The 27,882-nt window shown below is 39.9% G+C and overlaps 1 protein-coding gene, 1 long non-coding RNA gene and 1 pseudogene across 2 annotated transcripts; 2 read left to right on the forward strand and 1 right to left on the reverse strand.

Annotated features, from left to right (window-relative positions):
• Window positions 1-5,474: 5,474 nt before the first annotated feature.
• LOC122048305 lies at window positions 5,475-6,973 on the reverse strand (annotated as a pseudogene).
• A 693-nt stretch (window positions 6,974-7,666) lies between these two features.
• Window positions 7,667-8,671, forward strand: LOC122048306 (glutathione S-transferase T3-like). Its single transcript, XM_042609894.1, has one exon. The coding sequence runs from the start codon at window positions 7,667-7,669 to the stop codon at window positions 8,669-8,671; it is 1,005 nt and encodes a 334-aa protein (XP_042465828.1).
• A 10,886-nt stretch (window positions 8,672-19,557) lies between these two features.
• On the forward strand, window positions 19,558-22,963 carry LOC122045711. The gene is made up of 4 exons (XR_006130076.1): window positions 19,558-22,014; window positions 22,118-22,218; window positions 22,576-22,654; window positions 22,748-22,963. It is a non-coding gene; the product is annotated as an uncharacterized LOC122045711 (long non-coding RNA).
• Window positions 22,964-27,882: the final 4,919 nt, after the last annotated feature.

Here is a 27,882-nt window from a genome sequence, read left to right on the forward strand (position 1 = left end):
CATTTTTAACTTTGAGGAAGGAAAGTCTCGACACAACAATAAAATTATTGTGTGACCTAGAGGAAATAGGTTCGAATACTAGATATAGTCACTATGTATAATAGATTCTTCCTCAAAATCTCTCATTGACGGAAGTTTCGTGAACTAAGCTGTTTTTTTATCAATTTTAACTTTGATAAATTATTAATAAAATGTATTTATTCAAAAATATTTAGTTAGAAAATATTAATGGTGAATTATTAAAAAAAATTGAAAGAAAAATAAAATTTAAGAAAGAAATAATACAACATTATTGAATATGTTTTTACTTTCAAAAGTCAGTTTTGATAGCCTACGGACCCTCTCCTACGGATTGATTAGGTGGAAAAATCCGCGTCACTCTGTTTTTTTTTTTAATTCCGCGTCATTTTTTTTTCCAAATTTGCTTTTCCTCCACCGAACCCTCCTCCCCACACGTGATCCATCCTCCGTTGAACCCCTCCTCCCCACACGCGATTCCTCGCCTACGCCGCACCCTTCCCTCCCTCGGCTCGACGTCAACTCTCACTGCAACGTCGCGCCCTCCTGCGAGTCTAGGTTTTCCATCTGAGCCTCCCTCCCTCGCCTGGAAGAGGCTAGGTTTTCCCTACACTGCGACGAAGCTAGGTTTTCCCTTGCTCTTGACAACTTGAATTAAATGCTTTTTTTGGGGGGTTTATGTTTGAGCTTTGTCCTTCCTTATCATCATCTCCTCACGTAACATTATTCAACAGATACACACCATTTTCTGGCTTCTATGGGATTCTCTCAGGTTTTCTGGTAGGCATTAAATAAATTTTACCAGATCAGGAGATTTTGAAGATCAAAGCAAAGGTAAGCTTTGCTTCATAATTGACCAACTTCTTTGATCTTCCTAGTGATTACTAACATTTTCTTTTTAATCTTCGCTTCCAAAGTGGATATATACCAACTCATTTTGGCTTGATCTCAGTTGTCACAAGCTTCTACACGACAAACTCTGTCTCTCATTTTCCCTTGCTCGCCGATCCGTCTCCTGCCGGCATTTCTATTTCTGAGGTTCTTGAAACCTGACGGCGTTTCTATTCCATCACCGTGAGTTCTTATTTACTCACAGCCAATGAGAATTTCTTGGTTATAGTAGTGTTGGTATTGCATTTGATATGAAGATCTTAATTCTGGTTCATCTCTCAACCAGTGACAGCAACAAAACTGTATAACTATGTAAGTCTTAACAGACATTCATCTCTAAATTTCTTGGTTCTAGTAGTTTTATTATTTATGGTGCATAACTTGGTATCGAATCATATGTTCCTCTTGCTTCTATTTAACTTCTTCTCTGAGAAACTAGTTATACTTAACCTGGTATTTACATTTACTCACACAGAATACTCACAGTCATGGATTTGTCATATTATGTCCAACATATATATATGGTGTAAACTATGTTAATCATACTTACATAATTTTGGTTGTATTCCATTCACATACATATATATTCCATTCTTCTTGTTCAATCTATTGTAGATTTAGACACACAACATGTTTGTTGATTTACAAATATATTTAAAGTATTGATTAAAAAGAGTATGACTTGAGAAGCATTTGATTGAATAATTATATATCATGTTCCTTTTTCTGGTTCAGTCTCTTCCAATTTTATTTGTAAAACATTTCCTTCTATATCATGATCCACCAAGCTATTGTTATGACTATTTGATTTGATTTGATCATCATTTTCTGAAATTCCGATAGTGGTACTAATTAGATATATTTTTGATCAAAGTAGACAAAAAATAAAATGGTAGAAATTAAAATTGAAATAAAAACTAGTTTTTATCAAATGATTTGAAATTTGCAATTTTGAGTCTAAATTGAAATAAGTTATATTTTTTATTTATTTGTATACTTATTTGCTCTCAAATATAATGTGACATTTCTAGAAATGGACGAAAATAGAGTTGAGGATCAGGAATTCATTCCTCAAGTTGCAGATGTTAAAAAGCAAAAAATTGGGATGAAATTCTCATCGCTAGAGGAAGCATATTCATTCTATAACCAATATGCACGAGAAGCCGGATTTAGTTCAAGGATAAACACAAGCAAGAAAAATAAGATAACAAACGAAGTGATGTGGAAACAAATTGTATGTTTTAAAGAAGGGCATACTGATCTAATGCGGAATGCTAAACATGCAAAAACTGATCAACTGATAAGGGAAAGAGCACGTGGCACAGTTAGAACAGGTTGTAAGTCAAATATTGCGTTTGTTAAGAAACAAACCGGACCTAATTGGGTTGTCAGTAACTTCGTAGAAATCCATAATCATCCACTCTCGACTCCCTCAAAGGTGCATTTGTTACGCTCACATCGTAATGTTTCAGCAGCAAAGAAAACATTAACTAAACAGTTTTCAGAGGCCAATGTACCAACTTGTCAACAAATACGATTATTAGAGATAGAATATGGAGGGCCTGAGGGGGGTAGGTTGCACAGAAAGATATATTAGAAACTTTGAGAAAACCCTAAGAGATGATCAAAAGGGTATCGATGCCGAAACACTGATCGAGTTATTTACATCTGAGCAAGAGAAGAATTCATCTTTTTTCTTTGATTACGAGACTGATTCAGATAACAAATTTAGTAGGTATTTTTGGGTTGATCATGTATCAAGGAGGGCATATAGTGTATTTGGTGATGTAGTTGTTTTTGATACAACATATAACACCAACAAATATGGCTTGATTTTGACACCATTTGTAGGAGTTAATCATCACAATCAGACAATTATTTTTGATTGTGGGTTTCTAAGTGATGAAAAAACTGAATATTTTGTTTGGTTACTTCAGAAGTTCATAGAAGTCATGCCTAAGGGTCCACCAAATGTTATCATCACTGATCAGGATCCTGCTATGACAAAAGTCATTACACAAGTTTTCCCACAAACAGTGCATCGATATTGTTTGTGACACATACTGAATAAATTTCCAGATAAATTAGACCCTTTGACTTTTCAAAATCATTATTAAAACATAAAGAATGTCATTGCAAATTCTACAACACTTGAAGATTTTGAGAAGTCATGGGAAGAGGTTATCAAGTGTGCTAACTTGGAGAAAAATGATTGGTTATCCTCGATGTATGAATTGCGACACAAGTGGATACCGGTATATTTTAGGCATGTATTTTGTGCTGGAATGTCAAGTAGTCAGAGATCTGAAAGCTCGCATTCATTTTTCAAAAGATATATTTCAAATAAGAACTCATTGATGGATTTTATCACCCGTTTCAATCGGGCACTGAGACACCAAAGACATTATGAGTTAGTTGCAGACCATATTGATATGAATGAGCGTCCTAAGATTAAGACAAACTGGCCAATGGAAACTCAAATGGTTAAGTTGTATACAAAAAAGAAATGGCTGGAGTTTCAAAGTGAAATGACCGACAGTCATGGTTATTATGTACAATCAGCATTTACAGGAGTTGACTCAGTGGTTTATCATGTGATGAAATTTCAAAGTTCTTCTTCTTCCAAACCAAGGATGCTTACGCATGACAAACAAAGGGACTATATATCATGTAGTTGCACGAAATTTGAGTTTGAGGGCATTCCATGCAGACATATGTTAGCATTTTTTCATATCAACCAAGTGTTTCATTTGCCTGATACGTATATACTCAAACGATGGACACGAGATGCAAAGGTTGGAGCAATATATGCTTTGGGGAAGCAGAATTTCGTCAATGATCCAGATCCAGAAAGATTTTTGATGTTGAGACACTCGAGATTATCCTATAAAGCTTCAGTGTTAATTGATGATGCATCTTTGACTGCTGAGGGGGCAAACTTCTTGGATGAACAATTCGATTGTATCTACAACAAAATTCAAGAGATAAACATTAGTAAAACATGCGGTGGTGGAAGTAAAAGGAAGAAATCCATGGATGAAGGTCTTGGTATTATTGATCCTTCTTCAGTAAGAACAAAGGGATGTGGGAAAAGATTGAAATCATCAAAGGAGAAGTCAATCTCAAAGTCCAGGATATGTCGTGGATGTGGACATCAAGGTGTGTCACATGACAAGCGCAAGTGCCCAATTTTACAGCAAAGGTATGTGTCAATTAATTCTGCATTTCTATTATAATTTTACTTGCAAACTCAAATTCTTTTTATTATATTACATTTTGTAAATATGACGATGTGTCGACTGTCAGATCAACTGAAGATAATTATCATAACAGCATTGACGACACATATGAAGTAGATTTGACATCTAGAGCTGGTATTGTCAAGGTTTTATTTTATTAAATTATAGTTGATCATTGAGAAAATGAAGTTAATAATTATCTTTATGGTTGCAGGTTCTAACAACATGCAGTAAGATATTTGTAATTATCTATGACGACCGGTAATTATCTATTTCCTTTGTTTGCACAATTGAAAAGTACATTTTATCTTTCTTTTATTGAGCTAGTTCAGTAATGCAAATATAATTACTAACTTGCTTTTTTAATTTTTGTAGATAACTGGTGCTTTACTTTTTGATATTTAGTTGTTGAAATACACTTCAATGACTTGCTTACAACTTGCATGCGGTATATGGGAAAAGAACTGAAATGTACTCTCTTTTCAAATGTTTCAAACTTAGATGATCTGGTAATATCTATTATATGGTGTTTGATTTGGTTGCATTTCCAATATTAGAATAGCAAAATTTTATGCACTTGTCTTCATTTGTGCTCGCAGGTTGGGCTACCTGTTCACAATTCTGGAATGCATGGGCTGTAGTTGCATTTGGCTCCTCTTCCAATCTACTTTGTTTTAGCAACTAAATCTCCAGAAGAGGATCTTTAACATGTTGTTGAGATTTGTATGCTATTTGATTGTGACTTCTAAGCTAATTAAATAACTATATCAACAATAAGCCGGAGTCTGGTCTCCATGTACATTGCTTAGTAATGCAAGTTTATGTCTGGGTTGAAAATTTTCTTGTAGTTAATTTTCTTCTTAGATTTCTGGTATCGGTTAAACTTTATCATCTGAAAGGCAAACTTCATCTCATATTCTAGGAAATAAAAATATAGTTGATGATTAGAGAAGTTTTTTCTGTTACACTATGGATTATTCAATAATTTATATCTGATGAGAAGGCGTTGCCCTTTCATTCTTCATAAGAAAGTAAGTTTTCACTGGAAATCATAAATAATCATTATAAATGAGAGTAAAAGATGTATTGAGAGCATGAGAGTTTGGATAACATGGCAGCTTGGATATCACCATTTGAATCAAGATCGAACGAGGTTTCTCTTGCTATTTAGTAGCGAGGAATTGCTATTTGGACATAGAAGTGTAATCGCTACTAATCCGGGCATTGTAAATAGTATTGTAAAGAATAACAAACCATCTGTTAGCACAAGGCCTTCTCATGGAAGCACAAAGCTAGAATTTTATGCACTTTGAGTTTCAAACGGTCGATGAAAATTATTCTCATTTTAACTCTCATGGTTGCAATATGAATCGTTATAGTTCTTGAGTAATCTTGAAAGATTAAAGGATTGCCCAGACAAAAATATAACATTCTACAAATAACAAGCACATTAATCGGCAACAGACTTCTTTCAGAAACTACACAGATTCAATAGCTCCATCTGATTTTTCTACAGCAGATGGTTTCTCGGAAGCTAATCTTTGTTCGAGTGCCCGTGCTCCCCGTTCTCTGCAGCAACAAGGAGATTTGAATTCTAACATCAAAGTTCCATTTAGTATAATACTATATAGAGATTTAAAATATTTGGAAAATCAACCACAGGCGTAAAAAAAAAACAGAAAGTAACCAAATTCCCATCAAAAACAACACAGAGCAAACCTCCGCCTGTTTGCTTCAATTGAATCAGAACCAGGCAATGGAGAGTCATCAAGTTCATAACCTCTTGATTCACCAGAGCTATTGGATCTTCTTCCACAAAAAATCAAATGAAATAGAGAACCAATAGGATCCAAAATTGGCCTGCGTGTATAATACATAGATCCTGGTTCTAGATTAGAACATATAGGTCCAAAAATTAAACCATTGAAACACAAAGATTATCGTAAAAATTCAGGGAAAAAGAGAGAGAAAGAAAATTCATCACTTGGATCTCCCTTAAGACTTGTTTCTACCCGCCTTTGGAAGTACCGTAGGTATATCCAACTCATATACATGCCAAACAATAAAGTTGGAAAATGAGAGACAGAGTTTGTCGTGAAGAAGCTTGTGACAACTGAGATCAAGCCAAAAAGAGCTGGTATCCACTTTGGAAGCGAAGATTAAAAAGAAAATGTTAGTAATCACTAGGAAGATAAAAGAAGTTGGTCAATTATGAAGCAAAGCTTACCTTTGCTTTGATCTTCAAAATCTCCTGATCTGGTAAAATTTGTTTAATGCCTACCAGAAAACCTGAGAGAATCCCATAGAAGCCAGAAAATGGTGTGTATCTGTTGAATAATGTTACATGAGGAGATGATGATAAGGAAGGACAAAGCTCAAACACAAACCCCCCAAAAAAGCATTTAATTCAAGTTGTCAAGAGCAAGGGAAAACCTAGCTTCGTCGCAGTGTAGGAAAAACCTAGCTTCTTCCAGGCGAGGGAGGGAGGCTCGGCGCGGCGACGGTCGAAGTCGCGGTGAGGGAGGGCAGGGCACGGATGGAAAACCTAGACTCGCAGGAGGGTGCGGCGTCGCAGTGAGAGATGGCGTCGAGCCGAGGGAGGGAAGGGTGCAGCGTAAGCGAGGAATCGCGTGTGGGGAGGAGGGTTCGGCGGAGGAAAAGCAAATTTGGAAGAAAAAAAAATGACGCGGAATTAAAAAAAAAAATAAAGTGACGCGGATTTTTCCACCTAATCAATCTGTAGCATTCTATAGGAGAAGGTCCGTAGGCTATCAAAACTAATATATATATATATATATATAAATTAAGTGTAAGAGCACCTGCATTGGTGCGTTCATGGACTGTTATAACGTTCAATGAACGTTAAAACCAGTGTAGCGCAGGAATTAATTGGGTTGGGCCCACACAAAGGCATGAACGCGTTCAATGTCTTTTTTTTTTATTTTTTTAATACCTATGGCCCACCACAAGCATTTTAGAGAGAGGAAATAACGTTGAGGAAAATAAAAAAAATCCCTATGGCCCACCACAAACTTATTATCTCTATGACCCACCATAAACTTATTCTACAATATATATAATCTATTAAAAAAATTTAAAAAATCAATTAGACGTTGGGAAACAACGGCAACGCAATGGATAGTTTTTTATTTTCAACGGCTATTTCAAATTTCAACAGATAATTTTTTAAAAAAATATAAAATTTCATCTATAAATACTCATCACCTTATTTCAATCTTTCAACACCTAAATCCCTCTAAAATTCTTCTCTTATTTTCCTCCGAAATGGATGAAAATAATCGAGAATTTTTTAGAAATTTTGTGAATTACCAAAATTTGCCAGAAAAAAAATCTTTCTCCTCACAATTCACAAATTCCACCAAATTATCCATTTTTTTCCATATCCACCAAATTATCCACATAATCCATATCCACCAAATCCATACGGTTCATATCCACCAAATTATCCGTATAATCCATATCCACAAAATTATCCATCTATTCCACATGCAACCGGTATGCCTTTTACATCTCCGACGGAAAATGAGCCGTTTAATCCGACTTTTGTTCCAAAGACTCAACTGTCTGACCGTGAATCCACAATTGAGCTCGTAAATTTGGAGAAGGTGGATTCCGACACTGCAGGTAGAAGAAAGCGGTCAACATGGAGTAAGGTTGAAGATGAGGTTTTAGCAAGATCGTTTGTTACTATCAGTGATGATCCAATCATCGACAATGATCAGAAGGTGGATGCTTTTTGGGGACGTATTGCAAGCTGCTACAATGAGAATCGTCCTCCAGGTACACCCAATAGAATTGCTAGTGTCATACGATCGCACTGGCACAATACCATACAAAAAAAGGTATATCGCTTCAACGCAAATTACAATAGTATTTATAGTGTGTATCGTAGCGGCCACAGTGATGAGGACATATTACGGCTTGCATATGAAAAGTATCGCGAGGAAAATAATGGCATTGCATTTAATCTCGAGCATGTATGGAGAATCATAAAAGATCGTCCAAGCTTTACTCCACAGTCCGTTGATCACCTTGTTGGCACGAAGAAGGCAAGGACCTCGGAGTCGGCGGCAAGCAATACCTCATCTAACCAAGATGCGAGTCTACATGTAGACCTAAATAAAGAAGAAACTTGTCCAATGGGTCAGCATGTAGACCTAAATGAAGAAGAAACTCATCCAATGGGTCAGAAGGCAGCAAAAAGAAAGGGGAAAGGCAAAATGAAATCAGACATTGAAGGTATGACAACAAATTTGGACAATATGTTTGCAAAGTTTACTGAGTATACAAGCATAAAAATGGCTGAAGTTGAAATGAAAAAACAACTCAAAGTTGAGGAGATGAAAGCAAACGCTACCGAGATGAAAGCAAAAGCTGCCTTAGCCAAAGTTCAATTAAAAGAATATGCAATCCTTTCAAAGGACACTTCGCAAATGACAGAGGAGCAATTAATCATCCATGAACATCTATGCCAAGAGATTAAGGGGAGATGGAATATGTAATTTTCATTTATTGTAATGTTCAATTATTGTATTTTCAATTAAGGTAATTTTCGATTATTGTACTTTTCAATTAATGTAACTTTCAATTATTGTACTGATCACTAAGTCTAATTTTTTATTATTGCAATTTTCAATGAACCAAATATTTTAGTCTAATTTCTATATTATTATTTATTTTAATTTTAAATAAATATATTTTAATTTTACATAAATAATATATTTTAAAATAATATTATTAATTATTTTAAATAATAATTATTTAAATTGTGTAAATATAATTGAAATTATAATAAAAATAAAGATAAATGGACAGCGGATCCCACAAATAATGAAGGTGGTTGTTAAAACGAATGTGAGAGAATGGATGTGTTAATATGATATATATGTGGCATGTGGGTCCCACACTTTTTGTTGAGATGGTGAGTGTTATAACACCCACCAATGTGGATGCTCTAACCAATAAATCTTTTTAATTTATTGACCAAATTTAATTTTGATTAATAAATTACATTTTTATCATTAAAAAATTTAAAATTACTAATTAAATTTTAATAAAAAAAATAAATTACCAACTAAATATAATTTTAATAATAAAAAATTAAAATTATCAATTAAATCTAACACGAGTAAAAAAATAAAAATGATCCAAATTTAATCTATAGAAAATTTAAAATTTTTTGACCAAATATAGTTTAGCTAGTAAAAAATTAAAATGACTGTTAAAACTAAATCTAGACTAAAACTTATTTTAACCATAATTTTAAATATTTAATATCCATACTCATATGTTTTAAATTAATATTCATATTTAATTTATATAGATATATATATATATATGATCCTATCCGAACGCTGAATCAACGGACGCTGGGCACGTGGCGCTCTCCGAACTGATGACGTGGATCTCTTGCCGGTCGTAGGGGTCTCCGGCGAACCTACAAGGAAGTCGGACCGGGAAGGGGTTCCCGGCGACGACCCTCCGACGCTCAAGTCAGGCAAGAGGAAACTAGGAAGTGTCTTCGAATATCAGAGAATGCGTACCTCCGGCGAAGTGTGAGGACCCTTATATAGAGCTGTGAAGAGGCTCATGCACACATACTGAGGCGAATACATGTCCTATTACCATACCTCAGTATGGGCTTGTCAGAGGAGCTTGCCTGACACCATACTGCTACAGTCCGAGCACATCTCTGATGGGACAGTAAAACCTTCCGTCCTAAGACTCTGTGCATGGCTTGGTCTTCGAACATGCTTGCTGTCAGAAGCTGTTCCTTTGTCCTTTTGTCTTTTCTCTCCCCACGCCTAGCTCCCGACCGCTCGGCAGTCCCATCACGTATGACCGGACGAAGGTATTGGTCCGCTCGGGCTATTCCCGGTCATGTGCTCGGCTGAAACCGTTCACGGCCTTGCTGCCGTATGCCTCGGCCGAGCGGGCTACCCGCTCGGCCCGACGACCTTGTTCACCATGAGCGTCGGAAACCCGACTCCCCGCCGGGCTGTCTTGAATTCTGTTCTGACCCGTTCGGCCGGTTGACCGGACCCTTACCCGATCGGCCGAACCTTGTCTTGCCCTTAGACTTTTGACCCCTACGTGTCATTGACTTCCCTCAAAGGGGTCCCCTGTCTGTACTGCCGGATCACTTGCCTCCCCTTCAAGTCTAGTCGAAGAAGGCGATTAGTCCGACTGACTAGACCGTTAGTTGCGCGGGGCGGCGTCTCCGTGAAACTATCTTCCGCTCGACCCCCACGTGAGTAGCTACGACGTTCAGTCAACGACAATATTCCTCGAATCTCTTCGGAATTTGTGCCAATCTTCGACATTAAGGCCAGGCACGCGCTCTGTGCCTCGTTAAGGCGCTTATTAAATGTTCTCCCGTGGTGGAATGCCACGTGGCATTGCTGCCGTCATCGTACGGCGGCGGCGCCGCAGGTGACGAGACCGAGGCGGCTTGAAATAGACGACGCGATGCGTGCTTCGGTTCTCGCGACCTGAATCCGACGGTGGAGGCCGCTCGGGCTCAACCCTATAAAGCCTTCGCCTTCTCCGCCTTCGCCGCATTTCTGCTCTCTCGTGCCCAGAAGCTTCCTTCGGCATTTCAGTGCTCCGGCAGCTTCGGTTCTCTTTTTCCGGCGATCCCGCGTTCTTCGTCGATCCTTCTTCTTTTCTGTAAGGCTCTTTTTCTGTTCTATCTTTGGTTCTTGCGTTTTCTTCGCCTTTCCTTTTCCCGAGTTTTGGTCCTCGGGGCTCTGTTTCGTTTGCCATCTTCTTTCTTCTCTCCTCTGCCTTTCTTCGCCTTTTTTTTGGTTTCGTCCGTTCGGACAATGGCTATTTCCTCTCAGCCTCAAGACCGAGCCCTCGGCCCGTGGTATACTACCATGGAGTCGCGCTTCGATCGGCGTGACGCCGATATTCTGATGGACTCTTTCGAAATTCCTTCTGATTTTGAAATTATCCTACCCTCCCCCTCCGCTCAGCCACACAAACCGCCGCGCGGAGCTTTTTGTATTTTCTGCGACCAATTCATAGCCGGTCTGCGATTTCCAATTCACCCCTTCATCGCTGAAGTTTGTAATTTTTTCGGCATTCCGCTTGGAAGCCTAGTCCCTAACACTTTCCGCCTTTTATGTGGCGCCGTCGTCTTGTTCAAAATCCACAATATCCCCCTCCGACCGGAGGTTTTCTATTATTTTTATTACCCTAAACTGTCCGAGCTGGGCACATATATGTTCCAGGCTCGGCCCGGTTTAGTTTTCTTCAATAAGCTGCCCTCTTCCAATAAGCATTGGAAAGAATTCTACTTCTACCTTCGTATGCTCGAGCGGGTCACTTTCCGAACCTAGTGGCAGGTCGGACAGCCAATCTCCCCAGAGCTCAAAAGGTTCAAGACCCGACCGGATTATCTGCATGCTGCCAACATGTTAGCCGGTCTGAAGTTTGACATCAATAAGTTCCTGCCTGAAGGGGTGATGTACATATTTGGCCTGAGTCCGATCAGGACCCCCCTTCCAAGCGGCTTCGGTAAGAATTTTACTTATGCATTTGTCTTGATTGCTAACTGATTTTCTCCTTTTTTTCCTTTGCAGCGGGCATCGTCATGGAGTCCGTGATGGCCGACATTTTGAAGAGGAAAGCGGCGGCGCTCGAGGCCGCAGCTGCCAAAGAAATGGAGACGCTTGGCATTGAGCCGGTCGGCTCGCATGAGGGGGAGAGCGATACGAATGCGGGAGAGTCAGCCGCTCAGGCTTCTCTCCCGGAGCCAACGGCTGGCGCAACTGCTAGTCGAGAGCCTTCCATCCGGGAGCAAGGCTCGGCTCAGGAGGAAGAGCGTCCGCTCAGGCAAAAGAGGCGCCGAGTGGAGACACCCCTCCGATCGGCCACGTCTGCGGTCCAGCCATCCGAGCGGACCACCGCGGATTCTCGAGGCAAAGCCCCAGTGGTGGAGGTGATCTCTTCCGATCGGACCCCCTCCCAGTTGGACGCGTCCGCGGACCCCCTCGAGGCCTTTCCTGTCAGCGTTCTTCCGCCCGCTTCCCGCCGAGTCCAACGCTCAGCCATTTTGTCGCAATTTTCTGCACCGGCCTCCGATCCGTCTCCCGCTTCGGCTCAGACGACTCTCGGTCGGCACCGTACCATCCGGGTTTCCTTGCATCTCCCCACCGAAGAGCTGATGCCGGAGTCCGATCGGCCAACTGCGCCCGAGCACATGATTACAATGAAGGGGCCCCTAGCCGAGATGTGGGCCGACGCTCGGGCGCGCGTCGCCCTGATTCCACTCAACAATCTGGCTAACAGCCATATGCAACAGGCCACGGGGGTAAGTTTGTTTTCTTCAAGTCTTTTATACGCCTCTTCCGATCGGCTGTTACTGATCTTATTTATTGACAGAGATGGGTGGAGGAGATCGCCGTCTCCAACCGTTTAGCGATGGTGGATGAGGAGCTAAAAAGGTTAAGGAGCTCGGGTGGCGCGCCCTCTCAGGGTCCATCATACGCCGAGCTGCAGAGGGAGCTCAAAAAGACCCAAGATCTACTGGCAGCCGAGCAGAAGAAGACGGCCAATCAGGCCTACACTCTGGGAGAACTTGAAAGGCAGGTGAAGACGCTTGAGCGGAAGAAAAACCTCGCCACCGAGCGGAAGAAAACGGCAATTTCCGATCTGGAGAAGAAGAATGTCGAGGCTCGGGGTCTGGAGCAAAAGGTTAAGGAGCTGATGGATCATCTGGCTGGCGAGAAGGTGGCCCGATCGGATGAAGTGAAGAAGCTTGAGGCTGCCTTGCAAGAACATCAGGCAGTTGCCGATGCTTCTCGAGCGACTCTCAAAGAATACCAGGAGGCTGAGCCAAGCCGGGTTGCCGCCTTGAGGCAAAATTACATCCATTCGGTCGAATTCTCCTAAAAAGTCTGCGAACAGATGTACACTGCCTTCGAGCTTGCTATGAATGCCACCACAACCTACTTAAAGTCCAAGGGTCATCTTCCCGACTCCGTCATCATCCCGGCCCAAGTTCAAGCGACGCTCCTCGGCACCATCCCAAAGGACATTTATGATTTTCTTGAGTAGAAGTCTTCATGTAATTCGGCCGCTCGGCCAAAAACTATCCTTGTTTTGTAATTCGGCCGTTCGGCCATAATTTCTCTAATGCTATGCTTTTGCTTGCTTTTTCTTTTGCTAATCAACACGAGTGATGTTCGTTCGGCTCGCCAACTACCGTTCATGTTCCTTCACTTCCCCTCGCTATTCGCTTTTCATCCCACCTTTCTTGTGTTCGAAAGGGGTTTTTTACGAAGTATTTTGCATAGATGGTCCGCTTGGCTGAATATATCCTGTTTCGCAAACTGGATTTCCGCCAGATGTTCATGAAGTACCTTTGGTTACTTGGTCGATCGGCCAAACGACTTAAAAGTCGACTTCTATATTGTTTTCTTCCGGCTGGAGGGTTTATAGTCATCGGGGCGACTCTCGATTTTTAACGTCGGAGCTCGACAGTCTTCCGGCCGGAGGGTTTATAGTCGCCGGTGCGATTCTCAATTTTTAACGTCGGAGCTCGACGGTCTTCCGGCCGGAGGGTTTATAGTCGCCGACGCGACTCTCGATTTTTAACATTGAGCTCGACGGTCTTCCGGCCAGAGGGTTTATAGTCACCGGCGCGACTCTCGATTTTTAACGTCGGAGCTCGACGATCTTCCGGCCGGAGGGTTTATAGTCGCCGGCGCGACTCTCGATTTTTAACGTCGGAGCTCGACGGTCTTCCGGCCGGAGGGTTTATAGTCGCCGACGCGACTCTCGATTTTTAACGTCGAAGCTCGACGGTCTTCCGGCCGGAGGGTTTATAGTCGCCGGCGCGACTCTAGATTTTTAACGTCGGAGCTCGACGGTCTTCCGGCCGGAGGGTTTATAGTCGCCGGCGCGACTCTCAATTTTTAATGTCGGAGCTTGACGGCCTTCAAGGCTAATTTCAACACGGTCCGAGCGGCACGTGGTCTTCGTGTAGTCGGCCGTTCGGCCAATAATTCCAAAATGCGTTTTATCACTTTGCTTCCTGCATTAAAAGGACACAGGCGACCAAGACATACATAAAATGAATTACATCGGCGCACCTTTCACCCAGCTCGGTACGGCTGGAGGTGGTTCACTTGGCCATCCTCTTTTCCTTTGAATGCCGACGGGATCTTTATCTCGGCCCCATGTTGAGATATTCTCCGGTCGGAACTCTGATGCCGCTCGGCCTCCTGCCGTTGACGTCGCTTATTGCTCCATCCGCTCGGCTTGCGCCTTCTGTTTCTGTTGCTCCACGAGCTTAGCTGCTCTTGCCTCGATTAGAGCGTCGATCTCCTCCTGGGAGAGCATCACGGTGTGCAGTCGTCCAGCTTCGTCCTTCTCTTCCGCTCGGATGCAGGTGCGTTCCCACAAACGACGCCAATTTGATCATGTCCGAACGCTGAATCAACGGACGCTGGGCACGTGGCGCTCTCTGAACTGATGACGTGGATCTCTGGCCGGTCGTAGGGGTCTCCGGCGAACCTGCAAGGAAGTCGGGCAGGGAAGGGGTTCCCGGCGACGACCCTCCGACGCTCAAGTCAGGCAAGAGGAAACTAGGAAGTGACTTCGAATATCAGAGAATGCGTACCTCCGGCGAAGTGTGAGGACCCTTATATAGAGCTGTGAAGAGGCTCATGCACCCATACCGAGGTGAATACGTGTCCTATTACCATACCTCAGTATGAGCTTGTCAGAGGAGCTTGCCTGACACCATACTGCTACAGTCCGAGCACCTCTCTGATGGGACAGTAGAGCCTTCCGTCCTAAGACTCTGTGCATGGCTTGGTCTTCGAACATGCTTGCTGTCAGAAGCTGTTCCTTTGTCCTTTTGTCTTTTCTCTCCCCACGCCTAGCTCCCGGCCGCTCGCCAGTCCCATCACGTCCGACCGGACGAAGGTACTGGTCCGCTCGGGCTATTCCCGGTCATGTGCTCGGCTGAAACCGTTCACGGCCTTGCTACCGTATGCCTCGGCCGAGCGGGCTACCCGCTCGGCCTGGCGACCTTGTTCACCATGAGCGTCGGAAACCCGACTCCCCGCCGGGTTGTCTTGGATTCTGTTCTGACCCATTCGGCTGGTTGACCGGACCCTTACCCGATCGGCCGAACCTTGTCTTGCCCTTAGACTTTTGACCCCTACGTGTCATTGACTTCCCTCAAAAGGGGTACCTTGTCTGTACTGCCGGATCAATATGTAAAATTTATGAGCCCCAATATAATAGGGGCCCTAGGCATAGGCCTTAATGGCCTATGCCTTGAGCCAGCCCTGCACTAGATATAACTCCTACTATATGACTATGACTAAGGATTCGTCACGTTGAAAATGCATACAATCACTCTGTTTTTAAGAGGCAATAGAACAAGTCTCATACACTCTCAATCCTTGGGAATATTATAAGTGATGGTGTCCTTCCCTCAATCCTTGGGATATTATATGTGATGGTGTCCTCCACATGCTCGGGTTTTTTCTCTCCTTCCTTTGGGACTGCGGTGGTATCGATTCTTGGATGGGTCTACTCCCGATGTATTGCAAGTCAAAGCTCGTCAGTTGGGGGTCGACGTTATCGACGTGACCCCTTTGACAATCACGTCAACAATGAGCTAAGGTATGAAACTCGTATGAGCGGACGAAAGAGCTCGAAGAAGATGAAAAGGATTAGTCTTTACATGAGAGAAGAAAATATTACTTTCACGAAGTCTTATATAATCACAGAGGTGGAAGGTTCACGTGGACCGCCTTAAGTGACCCATGTGGGCAATGCTAGCCAGCCGCACGAGAGGGGCGTTGCATTAGGGACGACAATCGTTGGGGCATACTTCTAGTGTTGTTTGATTGTTAGCTCGACGTTGCTTTCAATAGCCTCACTAGGGTCAGTTTGCCATGAGGGATTGTCAGAGGTTGAGGTCCAAGATAACCTGCTCCCAAGGGCGTAGCCACCTTAAGGAGAGGGGGTGCGACCGCCCCCTCTCACATTTTATTAAAAAATTATATATATATTTGGAAGTTTTTATCATCGTAGTTGATTCATCATCATTCAATGTCTAAAACTGAAATTGATGACATATTTAGAAAGTGCATGACCTAAGTTATCCATTAGTACCACTTCTACAAGGAAATATCATGATTTGAAATGTTAAGTATTGAATTTTAAAAATAAAATATATAATAATTAATGGATGATATAAATCGTAGGACACAAAGTAAGGAAGCTAAATTAAAATTGAATCGAGTTTGAACTAAATTCAATGGGTAGATATGGAGATAAGAATTATGGTAGTCCTAATTGAAATTGATTTGAAGTTGAATTATGACCGAACCAAGTTTAATGTTTATACAAGTTCGAACGCTTTAAAAAGAATTAGGATATTTTTGATGAAACCTTTCATTTTTTCTCTCCCTCTTCTCTCTATGCATGTTACATCCCAACGTGTCGTATGCCAACCCTTCACCCATTCCTCTCTTTTTTTTTTCTTCCTCATTTGCTTCTTCTCCTTCTCTTTTCCAACATTAGTAAACCTACAATTTTTTCCTCTCCTCTTCTAGAGCACACGAGCTTTTTTCTTCTCCTTTCTCTTCTCCAGCAAACAAGAAATACAACACAAGTTGTTGCCCCCTTCTAACAACAAGATCAAGCAGCCATCAACCTCTCTATCTTCTTCCTCTTCTGGTATTTTTTAGGATTTTATTGGCACGACAAAATAGTCATGTTTTATCTTACCTTGCTCTCTTTGTGTTATTGTCGAACTCACTGAAACTAGTCAATGTTGTTAACGAAGAAAGTAAAGTTCTCCTTTTTTTTTTTTTTCTTCCTCTCTATTTTTCTCAAAAGCAATGATCTTCCAAGAGTTGTAAGTTATTCCTTTCTCGTTTCATGAATTTTTGAAAATTGCCCCTCCTAATCGAAAATCCTAGCTATGCCACTGGCTGCTCCCCTAGGATTTCTCATTGTTTAGAAATCAATGTGGCCATGCCGATAGAGGAGGTCAGTGCTTGATGGGACCCTATTGTTATGGAGAGTGGCGATCAATGTAGGAGGCCATATTGGGTGATGACCTGACCGGATTTATCCATGCTATGTCAATAAGTATAAGTCTTCGCTTTGGATCACTCAAGCATTTAGTCACAACAAAATTATAACTTTGTGCACTTTACCAAGTCAAACAACTGTCAATACTTATATAAGAGAGGCTTCAACTATTCTATCTCCAATTGACTACCATTATAAAAAAAAAATTAGGATTACCGATGAAATATTCCATTGTAATTCCATTCGGTACAATGGTTTAGTGATGGAATTACGATGAAAATCATTCTTAAATTCTATCGGTATACACTGACAGAATCTAAATTCCGTTGGTAAAATTTCTAACTGAAATTAAATTTTATAGTAAGTTCCTATGAAAATAGTATTTCTATCAGTAAACTATATTGATATATACTGATAGAAACACTGTTGTTGTTGGTAAACTATTTCGATAATTACTGACGGAAAATTGATTTTGTCAGTTTTCTGTCGGTAATGAAAAAATTCTAGAAATTATTTTATATTCAGAATTTAGCATGTTTACAGTTTTCATATATATTTCATATATACAAATAATCATATTCATACAATCACATTTCACAATCCACACATACAAACACATTTCATACATCTTAACAATCTATACATACATTTCATACAATCCATAATATCACAAACACAAATAAACTAATATGCATACAAACAAACATTCATACAAACTCTTGGTCCAGAGGATGATGAATAGTGAGGAGAGCATGTGCGGAGGCACCTATGGATGGACGCTAGATGGCACTCGGCATGGTGCAACTAGTGGATGGATGGATGATAGAGACACTGATACAGGTAGATGCTGATGGCATAGACGGCGGAGTGGCATGTGACACGATAACACCTACAGATGGAGGATGAAGACAGTGAGATTGATAGACACTGATACAGGTAGATGCTGATGGCATAGACGGCGGAGTGGCATGTGACACGATAACACCTACAGATGGAGGATGAAGACAGTGAGATTGATAGACACTAATGGCATAGATCGATGCTTGATCTCCCATGGTTTGTGTGGACGACATGTCATCGACTAGAGTACACTTGAGGAGAGAGCAATTGGTATGCATGAGACTGGTGGTGCACACGTGAGCACTTGTACGCAATACCTCATATTTCTTCATAAATCTAACACTTTGTTAGACATGACATGTGTTGGGATCTTTGGTTTTTGTATGTTAGTGTTTTTCTTTGATGATATATATTTACCTTTCATAAAAAAAAATATCTATACAAACTAACTAATAGAAAGTATTTAAATACCCAACAATTATAATCATCTAAACTATCCAAATATTCATATCTAAATAATGATAGAAATTATTCTAAATAATACATCTATATATAAGATAGCAATAAAAAAATCCTAAAAAGTCAAATACTATATATTTATATTAAATTTATGTATAATTAAAATTTTTGCATATATGTATAACTAATTTTGATACTTAGATAGAAATGAGAAGATGATCATCATCACCAATATATTAATAGGTAAGATTCTTGAAATATATAGTAATACAATAGTTAGAAATGAGCAGATTAGAATATCAAAACAGAATAAATATATTTTACATGATTTATGTATGATAAATAGAAAATTAAGTTGTAGTTGAACAAACCTCAGAAAAAACTAAGGCCACAGTCTGATGGGTCTTGAGTCTCATGTGACTTAAAACCATATGGTGTTTGAGTCTGGATGAAATTAACCATGACCGCTCGCATATGGGCCATGAGAGCCTCATGATTGGCTCTCCTCCGATCGTCCTCGACTTTCATCTACTCATCAACAACCCTCCTTTGCTCCTCAACGGTCATCCACTGATTCATCCTATGATCTATTGAGTTAATTTGAGTACGTATTTCTTGATTTTCCTATCTTAAAGACGGTACCTCAATAGAAGAAGAGGAAGACGAACTATCACTACCCCTAGGAGTCTTCAAATAATGAAACGCAACTTTGACCTGAGAATCAAGGCTATAGAGGGTGGAGTTTTTTTGTCCGTCCACCAATAACACACTATAAGAAAATTAAATTAAGATTTCACAACACTTAAAAGATAATATTTTTTAAAAAAATGTTATCTATGTTTTATATTTTTTTATTAAAGATAACATTTTTTTTAAATAAGGGTTGCCTATTGATTGATGTTTTTTTTAGTCAAGACAATGTTTTTCATTATAAATATTTTTTTAACATCTACACCAATGATTTTTTAACACTGTATCACCTAACTTCCTCGGCCAAAAGGCCCAAAACTCCCTTCGCGAAAACTCCACGAAATTAAAACCCAGTCCAAAACTTCAAAACTCATTTTCGCTGAAACCCACCTTCACCCCCTCCATCCGCTGACTGACTCCCACCGCTGGTCGGCCGACCGCCATCCCTCACTCCATCATCTCCTATCGAGCAGACACCCAACGTCATCTTCCCGATGCCAACACAAGTCGTTGCCTTCTTCTCTATCTTCCTCCTTTCCTACATCCGGCCAACCAACTCCTCTCTATCACCGCCAGCGGAGCTACTTACTCTCATCTCTCCTATTCGGGTTAGAAGAGGAGAGGTGATAGGTTCCTTCCGGTAGCCACCTCTCTTCCATTCATCATCCGACAACTTCTCCTCGAGTTAGAGGAGGAGGAACCAAAGCCTTCCCCTTTCTCTCTTCGGGTTAGAAGAGAGGAAACTCCACTTATACTTCCAGTAATCCCCTCTTCCACCGCCTCTCCTCTTCCTCATCAAGCTCCGGATTCATTTCCCCCTCATCACCACCTCTACTCTTCCGGGTTAGGAAGAGGAGAGCTTCATACCTACTACCGGCAACCCCCATTCCCTCTCCACTTTGGGTTAGAAGTGGAGAGTCCATTTCCTCCACTCCAGTAGCCAGTAGCCCTCCATCTTCCCTCTTTGGGTTAGAAGAGGGGAAGAGGTCATTTCCAGACAGCCGCTACATCCGAAGATCCATCCACAACCGAAACATCATTCGCGTCTACGATATTAGATTATTTATACTTGTGTTGGATTGAGTTATGCTTGTCAGTTGTTGTTTATCTTTGTTATGTGTTGATGGTTTGATTGATTGTATTACATTGTCCTTCTATGTTATGATTGCACGTACTTTGCTTTATTTAATTCAAGCTCACCAAATGTTTGATGAAATATCGCAACCATTTGTCCTACTTTAGTTTTGCATTTTATTTAGCATAGATTCTTGCAATGCTTTATCAATTTAATGCTTCATGTTTCTCTTATGTTCATGTCGTCATTTGAATGCAATTAGGTTAGATTAGATATTTCTTTAACGCTTTATGTTTTATTAAACGCTTTGCTTACTTTATGTTACTTTTGTTTTTAATTTTTAGTTTCTATTTTTTTAATGAAATGATAACTGAATTATTTATAGAAAACATTGACTTTCATGGCATATAAATCAGTACATGTTTTCAATTGTAGACTTGTGTCGTTATTGTTAGTAAACATTGTGAAGGTTGTAAGGATAAGATCAAGAAGAATGTGCAGAAGGTTCAAGGTAAGTTGTGGGGTTTAGATATACTTTATTTGTTGTTTAATTGATTTGTTGTTTGACTGGGTTCATGTGGTACATGTGAGTGCCTTAATATTGGAAGTCAAAACTACCACATGCTATAATATTTAAACCCCAACAACCTTATAAATGTTTCATTAGAGAATCATTTAAAGATTTCCCTCAATCAGCTTAGCTGTTGGTTGAAACTCTTCTTGCAATAGATCCAGCTGAATGTTAAACTGCTATGACTGCTTTAAATAGTGAGGTAACATCTCTTATTTGTAATTAGCTTTTCTCTTATCACATAATCTTTGAGCTATGTATTCTTTATGGCTTCATAAGTACATGAGTTTTTTTATTCTTGATTACTTTGTGCAGATTGCACAATCTTTAGTTGCAATCAAATAATGTCTATTTATGCCATGAAGTTTTAAACTTAATCTTTTGTCTTAGATTTTTTCATCATTGAAATAATGCATCATGAACAGTTTTAACATTAGCTGGTTTGTGTAAATGTTACAATGTTGATTAGTTTGACATTAGAAGTGTGGTAAATGAAGCCTTTACTTGATGAGTTTTTTTTATATGAATGTAAAGTAGAAATGGAATTTCAACATAAAAGTGATAATACTTCAAGCTTTGAACATAGAAGAACTAATACTTCGAGCTTTGAAGTTAGTCTCATGATATAGAAAGTCAGGTTGTAGTCTAGATGAAACATCAATTTGATGAATTTAGGTGCTTTAACAGCTAAGCATCTGATATGTCCTTTGTTTAGTGTTTCTTAGTTTAGGAATAGAAATCACTGTTGGTAACTGATAGAGATGGAAGTTGGTTTTATTAGTATTATTATTTAGGAAAAAGAGCAATCCTTGTTGATTAGGGTTAGCATGTGCAACTTGTTTATGTTTTTGACATATGTGTTATCTAGTTTGTAGCAACAATACAATTCTGTAAATTGATGAAAGGCCAGTGTAGTTGTGCTTTATAGAGCTTTTTTTTTTTTGCATCTAATGATAGAGCATCCTGATTAGCATCAAATAGTTGGTAATGCAAAGCTTCATTCTATCTTGATTAATTTCTTTGAAACTTTGAAATGAAAGAACTTACATTTACTAGGATTTCAGTTGTGAAGGATCAAATTGCCAAATCTAATCAGTGAATGAGACCTGCTATTCAGTTTGTTGGGGCCAATGCATCCCATGGTATCTGTTCGGAATACTACACTTATGTTTCTCTGCACAACTAAAAATTCTATTGTACATTGATTGTCTATGTCACTGACTGACCTTTTCTACTTGCTTTTAGTTTTATAATACATAACCGTATACTTGTGATCCATCGAGCCTTCCAAAATATCCTCCAAGCAAGGAGATGGATGCCAAAATGAGAGATGAAGAAGCCGGAAGGTATTTGATTGACACAAACCATCATTTTTGTGGGTTACGACATTTTAGCACAATGCATCAACCTTTCTTTAAATTATCTTATTAAATCTTCCTACAACATGTCTCTGTATTCTATTACAAGGAAATACAGGAGGTCTATGTTTGTATTATTTTGTTTGCATGGGCTGCAAGAGCTAAATGAAGGTTCTTTAATACAATATTAGTCTAAGTTATTAAATAACAAGTGAGATTGCTCTTGGATGATGCATAAAACTTAATGGCACCTAATTTTTGTTTTGATCATTTAGTGATGAGTTATATAGTTTGAACACAAATTTTATTTGCTAAATGATTCTCTTAACCATCATTTGCTTTTAGTGAATATGGCTAGGAATGAATATATAACACACACATCCATCAAGGAATTGAGTCTGACAATGATCCAAATAATACTACTGTAAGTGCTTTTGTTTTAATTAATTATCATTATTTGCAAATAATAGTAAGGTAATGTGCAACTAATCTTGACTATTACTATCTTGGCTTTCAGATATTTATGGGTGGATTAGATTCAAATGTCATACATGACATTCTGTGGCAAACATTTAGCCTTTATGGGAAATTGGTATATGTTAAGATACCTATAAGCAAGCTAAGACGGGATTTTTCACTTTTGTATAGATTTAACATGATACAAAATTAATTTATGAATTATGTGTATCTATTTTATGTTTGAATTTTATGGAGTGGTATCTTTTGCTAAATAATTGTATTTTAAAAAAGATTGTGGATACTCATATTTTATGTTGTAAATATATTTATCTTTTGCTAAAAATTAATGTTATTTTTTAAAAAGATAATGTTTTTCTATCTATTAAAAAAATATTATTTTATAAAAAATGATAATATTTTTTAAGTGTGGTAAAAATATTGTCTTTGTGATAAAACGATAATGCTTTTAAATATTGTAAAAGCATTGTCTTTGTAAAAAAGATAACATTTTTTAACTTCTGGGCCCCCTAGAGTCGGTCTTACGGATATAGAAGGAGGTAAATGCAGGTACACAGCTGAAAGCGCATAACCGAGAGGTTAACCCCAGACAATGACACTTTGAGGATTGAACCTTGGACTTTTCGACCACGAAACTATGCACCTTTAGCTGTGCTACGCCCTGGGGACAACAAAAAAAGACAACGGTTTTTAAGCATTGTCTTTTAGTGGACTTTTAATAATAGTACTTTTAACAATATTTTTTCAGCCACATAAATAATGAGTTTGTCTTTTAGTTTTTTTTTCTTATAGTAAAATCATAATAAATTTCATTTAGCGCCTCGGTAAATAGAGGTTGTGACTCTCCCCTTCCCTTTACTAGTAGTTGAGATACCTGAACCACTCTATTTGTCAGTTGATCCCATGTGAACAAATATAATATGATTAATATTCAATTTAACCACAATTACTAAAGTTAATCGAGATAGAAATGATTAAATGCAATAAAATTAATAATTTATTTGTATGGCCTAGGATCGAGAATTGATAAATGTGTCATCCTTCTTCTTGTGGGTCTTGAGAAAGACTTCCATACAAGTGGGTTGGCGGACTAGTTCACGTGCTCTTGTCGAAACTTATCTCTGGGCGCCCGAACTTCGGGCGCCCGAACTCTGGAAGGGAGTTCGGGCGCCCGGGGGTGGTCCAAGCGACCGGAGATAAGTTTCGACAAGAGCAAGCCACGTCAGCCTTGTGGGGGCACCTGGGAGAGGGTCCAAACACCCGGAATGAACTATAAAAGGAGGATTCGACCAGCACCTCAAGGGCAACATTCCAAGCATCTTTTGTTCTTTCACACTGCTCAGAAAATGCTTCCACGATGCCCAAACGCTACTCCAACAACCGAAGGCTCATGACTTCAGATCTTTACAAGTTGTCGGTATAATTTTGTTTACAGTTTTATAATTGTAGTTCTTATACATAATATTTGTAATCTTTCTTCGAACTACTAGTGGATTGTCCATCGAAAGCATTCTCACATGTTGACCTTGGAGTAGGAGTCGTCACAAGTTCCGAATTAAGTAAATCAAAGTATTAACGATTGCTTGTCTTTTTTTCTATCTTTATTCTACTGTGTATCTCTCAAAAGATTTTAAATAAATATGAAAGTCATGAGAACTATTCACCACCCCTCTAGTGCAACGATCCTACAACTGGTATCAGAGTAAAACCGCTCTAAATTGGTGAAACACCAATCGAGCAGGGGTTCCTTTTTGAAAAAAAAAAATTATATATCATTTTTTATAATTTAAATTATTCTTACGCCTCTCGTTTTTTCCCTCTAATTTTTTTCATTAAAAAATTCTTGTTTTTTTTTAATATTTTCATTTTTTCCACCATTAATCAGAATGGGTGAAATAACCCTTTTAACAAAATTTATCATAATATTTTTATTATTATTTTATTATTCTTTTTCTTTAAAATTGGTGCAAACACTACTCGAAGATAACTTTATAAGATCTGCTCGGGAAAGTTGAACCCTCATATATAAGAGGATAGCTTTATTAGCTTATACTCGAAAAGGTTCAACTCTCGTATAGGAGGATAGTTTTATTAGCCTCTGCTCGGGAAGGTCAAACCCTTGCATAGGAGGATAACTTTATTAACTTCCACTCAGGAAGGTTGAACACTCGCCTAGGAGGATAACTTTATTAGCTTCCGCTCGAGAAGGTTAAACCCTTGCACAGGAGGATAACTTTATTAGCTTCCGCTCAGGAAGGTTGAATCTGTTGGAGCAATCCCAATGGTTCGCGGGACCATGTGTTTTGGTGTTTGGGCAAAGGGTTTAAGTTAGGTTTACCCTTGTTATTTGATATGTGTACTTGAGTTGTGCAGGACTGCAGGTGACACATGTGACTCAGGTTGACGGCTTCGGGTCCGGTGAAGGATGGAGCATCCGAGGGACCGTGGACAAGGCAGCGAGGACAAGGGCCGAGGGAAGCGACTTTGAGGCATACGCGAAGGATGACATTGGGGACGAGCCGCGGGCTTGGATGCATCCGAGGGACGAGAGCCAAAGGAAGTAGGCTTGAAGGCAAGAGGTCAAGGCTGGAAAGAAGAGTCAAATGAGTCGTGAGGGTACGAGTGCATGAGAGATTGTACTCGGAGTAAAATCCTAGTTTTAGGGTTTTACTGTAGCGGCACTGTAGCAGTTACTGTAGCGTACTGTAGCAGTCGACCGGTGTATGGACCAGTCGACTGATGCACTGTAGCAGATAGCCGTTGGGCTGACATCAGTCGACTGGTAACGGGCAAATCAGGTTTTGATTTGTTCCAAGCTCTATAAGAAGAAGCTTGGTATGGCCGGCCAAGGTGACGAAATTAGACTTGGTTAAGGTCTAATTAGTAGTCTACAAGTGCTCAAGAGTTTTCCTTGTATCCAAGAGGTCTTGGTGAGTTTGTGGTGAGGTTTCTCCACCCACAAGGAGGTTTGAGCTAGCCGGAGGTCTTCCGGGGACTAATCCACCGACGGATAGGGATCGTCCACCTTACGGACACGCCGTGGAGTAGGAGCTTTATCTCCGAACCACGTAAATCGGCGCGTGTTGGTTTGCTTGCTCTTTCTTGTTCTTTGTATTTGTATTTAGTTTTCGTATTTGTGTTTGTATTATTTGTATTCCGCTGCGCAACTAACAAATACGTAGAAAGCGAGCGATTTGGGGGTGCCGTCTATCCAACCTCCCTTCAAGCCGGCCACCGATCCTCCAACATAATCCTCCTATAGGAGGATAACTTTATTAACTTCTGCTCGAGAAGGTTAGGATAACTTTATTAGCTTCCACTCGGACTGAATATCCGACTTGTTTGGAATTCCGGGGTCCTTTCTTTGGGGTAATTGAACCTCTTCTACGTTCATATACTTAACCGATCGGTCAAATAAATCATCAAAACTAGTAGGGGCTTTCTTACTAAGAACCTAGAAAAATTCCCCTTCGGAAGGCCTTGTGAAAATGTACTCATGAGTATTTCTGAGGTGGCAGAAGGAACATCTTGTGCCATCCTATTAAACCGCTGAATATAGTCCTTCAACATCTCCCTTGGCTTCTGCTTCAAAGCAAATAGATTCATGGAGGTTTTGTGATACCTCCTACTGCTGGCGAAGTGATGGATAAATACAGTTCTAAGTTCTTCAAACGAATGGATGGAGTTTGTCGGGAGTCGGGAAAACCACCTTTGTCCCGAGAGTGTAGTCAGGAATATTCTACACTTCACCTCATCTGAGTACTAATACAGTAGCGATGTATTCTTGAACTTGCAGATGTGGTATTCGGGATCCTTTGAACCATTGTAGTCTCCACTGGTTGGTGGCTGATAATGACGAGGCACTGGATCCTCTAGAATACTGAGGCTGAAAGGAAAAACGATCTGATCTCCCAATCGGCCTCTTATTGGTGCCCGCGTCTAAGCGGAATCGCGCGGGATAGTATTTCCAACGGATGACTTCGCTAATCGAGCATCCACAGGATGGCCGGTCGGATGCTGCCCAACCTGGCCCGCTTGCCTTAATGTCGGTCGAGACATGTGAGGTTGTTCTATTTGAGCTGAAGGCATGATTTCGGTTGGAGGGATTTGTTTCATTGTCCTTGAGGCCACGTTGCTTGTTGCTGGTGAACTTGGTTCATTTGCTGCTACCCTAGTACATCTCTCATGGCATCAGCTACACTCTGGGTCAACTCCGCTTAAATTAGAGTAATTCATCTGATGTCATCCATGAGTGTCCAATTCAAGTGTAGATAATTCCCATAGACAGTGTCAATTTGATCTCGCATCGAGATACTCGAGGCTGACTTGCAAGAAATTGACCTGGCGATGCCAGATCACCAAGATATAAATTAACAATACCAGAAAGCACTGCTCTCTCGAGCCAAAGAAAGTCTAAGCTCCCGATCGACTGTTATATTGCCCTGACCCCTGCATTCAAAAGATAAAATTGAAGTGACTCAGCTGCTTGAGTGGTTAAAACAAAGTGGTAGATTGGTAGCACCTAGGATATGTCTTGCGTTCACTTTGTCATATATAGAGTCCTATCGGTAATTAAATCATCGAGCGGCTTGCATATGAGTCTGATCAAGAGAATATATAGTCATTTGGTCAGTTAGAAATCATATTTATCCTCGCATTAATCTAGACTTTGACTGTCATATCATTCATTTTATTAACTTATTGCCACCACATGACGCCCTTTTCAAACCGCCTCATCACCACCTAATCTACAATACAAACTTAAAAAAATTTAATCTTTTCTATTTAATTTTTTTTTTTTGATAAACTCATGGGTTGGTCGTCTAATCAATAACCTATCTTGGATTGGGACCCTTGGGTTCGGATTTCTTAGCCCACCAGGCTACCTCACCGGCCTGCCTCGGTTTGTCAAACGATCAAATTTTACAAATCAAGTCGCTCAGTTATGAAGCGGCCCATGTGACCGCTCTGATAATTTCACGCGGGGTATCATTTAATTAGCCATTCAATTTATTTTATTATTATAAAAAAAAAGTGAAGGCGTTTGGACGGATTTTTTTAGAGAGTTATTTTTAAAAAATAAATATTAAATCAAAATTGGACGCCTTTTTCGGTTATTTATTTTTGTCAGAAGAAAGAAGAAAGGGTATTTCCAATAATGAAGCGCGCGCGCGC

This window comes from Zingiber officinale, chromosome 2B (assembly GCF_018446385.1).
Source record: "Zingiber officinale cultivar Zhangliang chromosome 2B, Zo_v1.1, whole genome shotgun sequence".
Taxonomy (NCBI): Eukaryota; Viridiplantae; Streptophyta; class Magnoliopsida; order Zingiberales; family Zingiberaceae; genus Zingiber; species Zingiber officinale.

Bases quoted from the DNA above. Each gene is read 5' to 3' on its own strand.
- LOC122048306 (XM_042609894.1), top strand. From the start codon at position 7,667: ATGCCTTTTACATCTCCGACGGAAAATGAGCCGTTTAATCCGACTTTT.